This window comes from Solanum tuberosum, unplaced genomic scaffold, assembly GCF_000226075.1.
Source record: "Solanum tuberosum cultivar DM 1-3 516 R44 unplaced genomic scaffold, SolTub_3.0 scf00146, whole genome shotgun sequence".
Taxonomy (NCBI): Eukaryota; Viridiplantae; Streptophyta; class Magnoliopsida; order Solanales; family Solanaceae; genus Solanum; species Solanum tuberosum.
This window is the reverse complement of record NW_006239076.1, coordinates 319,983-324,006: the sequence shown is the minus strand read 5'-3', so window position 1 is coordinate 324,006 and position 4,024 is coordinate 319,983. Positions and strand designations below refer to the sequence as shown.

Below are 4,024 nucleotides of genomic sequence, written 5' to 3'. Positions count from 1 at the left end.
AGTGGGTGGAAGCAGCTTTGTATAAGTCGGTGACCAATAAAGTTGTAGCCGATTTTGTTCGCAACAATTTGATATGTAGGTTTGGAGTACCAAAATCCATCATCACTGATAATGGAGCGAATCTCAACAATCATTTGATAAGAGAGATATGTGAACAATTCAAGATTATCCACTGAAACTCAACTGCTTACCGTCCCCAAATGAATGGAGTTGTAGAAGCTGCCAACAAGAACATCAAGAAGATTTTTAGGAAAGTGATTGACAATCACAAAGGTTGGCACGAGATGTTGCCATATGCTTTGTTGGGGTACAAAACGACTGTTAGGATGTCAAATGGAGCAACTCCATACTTGTTAGTATATGAAACAGAAGCAGTTATACCTGCCGAAGTTGAGATACCTTCATTGAGAATCATCCAAGAAGCTGAATTGAGTGATGCTGATTGGGTTCGAAAGTGGATTGATCAGTTAACATTGATTGATGAGAAGAGAATGGTCGCTATTTGTCATGGTCAACTGTATCGACAGAGAATAATTCGTGCTTTCCACAAGAGAGTAAGAGCCAAGATGTTTGAAATTGGCCAGTTGGTTGTCAAACGCATTTTCCCTCATCAGGATGAATATAAAGGGAAATTTGCACCAAATTGGCAAGGACCCTACATGGTTCACATAGTGTTATCTGGAGGTGCCTTGGTTTTGTCAAAGATGGATGGCACCGAATGACCAAAACCGATCAACTCCAATGCTGTCAAGAGATTTTATGTGTGAAATTTTAGTTTGTATTTCTGCCATTTCCTTGTAATCGTTCTACTTGCTTGTAATCGCTTTGTTTAGAATTCTATCCTTCTTGTAATGAACTACATCTGACCTGAATTCTCAAAAATGAGATACGTAGGCGGTCTATGTCGGCCTATGTCGGCCTCGTTCATCCTTTTATCCCCTTTTAGTGTTTCCTTTTGTACTTGAACTACGTTCGACCTGAATTCTCAAGAATGAGATACGTAGGCGACCTATGTCGGCCTCGGTCGGTTCCATAGTAAATTTCTTATTTCTGTTAATTCTCGAGAAGGGGAACTACGTTTGACCTGATTCCTGCATCAACGGGATACGTAGGCGCCATAACGGTTCGGTCATATCTCCCGTAAGATTTCTGTTTTATTTTACAATAGAAACTGGGACAAATTTTTTTGAGAGAGACTAAAAAATTCTCAAGAAGAAGATCTCTCCAACAAAGTCAAGACTAAAGTTACGTTGAAAATTGCAACTGGGACAAAATTTTGAGAGGATCTAAAAAATTTCATGGTTTGTTTATCAACAGTTCAGTATACACCAAGACAGTTAACTGGGACATAAATTTTTGAGGATGACCTCAAAAATTTCAATAAGGCTCAGCGGCAATTTAGAGCAACTTTGAATACTTCCCAGCAAGTAATCAGATAGACCTCGAGGCATCAACTTCAAAGGCGTTCATTAAGCTTGACGTGACATGACACTTGGCAGTGACCTTTTCCAAATACTACTTTTTGAAAATCCATTTTCCTTAAAACTTTTCCTCCATGTTTCAATTATTTTTTGCATAAAAATATTTTTTTCTTATCTATCAAGTGGCGGGAGATTGGAGAAATCAACCGGAGATAGCAAGACAAGGAGCAGACAGCCGAAGAGATCGACACAGTTCAGTTCATTCTTAAACTAACAATTTTTCTGTGGATGCATGAAATATTTTATGTTGCTTATATCAAAGATTTGGGAATATGAATAACATTATTTCATTCAATTCCCAACAAGGTGAAGTCCATAGTGAACATGCAACTATGTTCAGAGATGGAACAAATGAAAACTCTGAGGAAAGATATTTTACTGTTTTCCATCAGCTGAAGATACTTGGAAGACATTATCTGCATCATATTATCATACATGACAATATTGCTACCCGGAGAGTTATTTATATCGTATTGTCGAATGAGATGATACCATTACTCTAAGGATCATTTTTATTTGTATTGTCGATTGGGACGACACCGCCACCCAGAAGATACCTAGAAGATCACCTATGTTGCTCGGTGGAGCATTATCTTTGTTCGGTACTAGGGAGGCATCAAGGGAAAGAGTCATGCATAGCAAGAGAAAAGAGTCACGCATCACAAGAGAAAGAGTCATGCATAATACGAGAAAAGAGTCACGCATCGCAAGAGAAATAGTCAACATAGCAAGAGAAAAGAGTCACGCATCGCAAGAGAAAGAGTCACGCATAGCAAGAGAAAAGAGTCACACATCACGAGAGAAGATTCGTGCATTGCAAGAGAAGATTCATGCATCGCGGGAAAAAGTCATGCATCGCAAGAGAAAGGAGTCATGCATCACAAGAGAAGGAGTTATGCATCGCAAGAGAAATATTTACCCATCACAAGAAGATCAACATCGACTGCATCATTTTTTTTTGCAAAAACGACATCAAGAGAACCATCAACGACGACATCAAGAGAACTGTCAACATATTACATCAGCCTATTTTGTTATTTTGACATCAAAGAAAGAGTACATTGAAAATTATATTGCAGATATGAGACACAAGATTTATTTGCTTTACGTCAAACTCGATGGAGTTGACGTCAAATGTTCAAGGAGAGCAATTAAGCGTCAACACGGTAAAAGATACTATCTCCCATTTGAATTGCATTTTTTATGCTAATGAGTTTTATCTCAGTCCCTGTCGAGAGCATCCGAAAGGATGAATTCTCCAAAAAAACCACATGTGCGGACGACATAAAAAAGGATGCAGCACAACGTTGAGCTTTTTCTTAGTAGCGGACTGGGATATAGTCCAAAGAGGAATGCCAAACTCTTAGGACGCGAACTGAGGAGCGACTTCCACCACAATCAAACCACATCCCTATCAGAAGGCATGTGATTTTTTCTTTGGGTTTGTCGGTTTCAGTTTCGCATCCAGAAATTTTTGGTCTCTACCAGAAGTAGCTTTCCAATCGGAGTAACAATACTCTAAGAGATTTGGAAATTATGTCTGTGCAAGTTCTTATTTATGGGTGTGAAGCATGCCACGTTTATGGCTAAGAGTTTGCAAGCCTCTTTTTCATACTCGACTTACTTTCTCGCTTTTACGGAACCAAAGGTTATCTTGCGTAATGGATTTCCTTTTCAACCAATTGAGTCGAACTACAAGCAGCCTGACTCCCTAAAGAGAGTATGTAGGAGGAATCAACGTTGAAACCTCGGTTGTATTCCGACATTCACTCTTAAATCTAATTCTCGAGCATTCCCGTCCCTTTATAATTTGATATCGGAATGACTTTTGAATTCTTTCAAAATCATGCGTCAAATCAAGCGTATCGAACTACAAGTGGCCTGAATTCTCATATAGCTTGAGATATGTAGGAAATCCATTTCCGGGGTTCGGCCATAATTCCTAAAGTCCGTACCAAATCCCTTTTCCAAAAGATGAGGAAGTGGTCAATCAAAATTGGTTTTGTCAATTTCATTTTCCTCAGATTTCTTTCATCAATCTAAGTCAAACGAGGGACAGTTGTTGACACCCAATTTTGACCCTCCCCGATAGGAATTAATTTTTAAGCTTCTTTAATTTTAAATAATTTGAAATAATTAGCTTTACGAGGTTCAAATTATTTTTTCAAGTTACTTTTAAGAATTTTAGTTACTTTTCATAATATTTTAAATATTTCAAATAATAAATATACGTATATTTTATATATTTTATAAACAAAAATCACCTCAAGATTTTACATTTTTAGACAAGTACTTTATTTTTAGTTTAAATCATAATTACCATTTCGAATATTAGTTGGTATTTTATATCAATTACTTTGTAATCAAGTTGATTATTTTATATCGTTAGGATTAAGAAGCTCATTAATTAATTTCTATTAACTCATTTTTTATTTATTTTAGCCTAATCACCAACTAAACTCATTTGGCTAGATTTTTAATTTTGATTGGCTACTATTGAAATTCACGCGGTCATTCTCTTAATTGCAATTTTAGTGATCCTT

At 36.9% G+C, this 4,024-nt stretch overlaps 1 protein-coding gene across 1 annotated transcript; it reads left to right on the top strand.

Annotated features, from left to right (window-relative positions):
- Nucleotides 1–200: 200 nt before the first annotated feature.
- On the top strand, nt 201–722 carry LOC107057728 (uncharacterized). Its single transcript, XM_015311183.1, has one exon. It carries the CDS (start codon nt 201–203, stop codon nt 720–722), a length of 522 nt encoding a protein of 173 aa, XP_015166669.1.
- The last annotated feature ends 3,302 nt before the right edge of the window (nt 723–4,024 follow it).

Excerpts from the sequence above, each read along its gene's own strand:
- LOC107057728 (XM_015311183.1), top strand. The coding sequence starts at position 201 with ATGAATGGAGTTGTAGAAGCTGCCAACAAGAACATCAAGAAGATTTTT.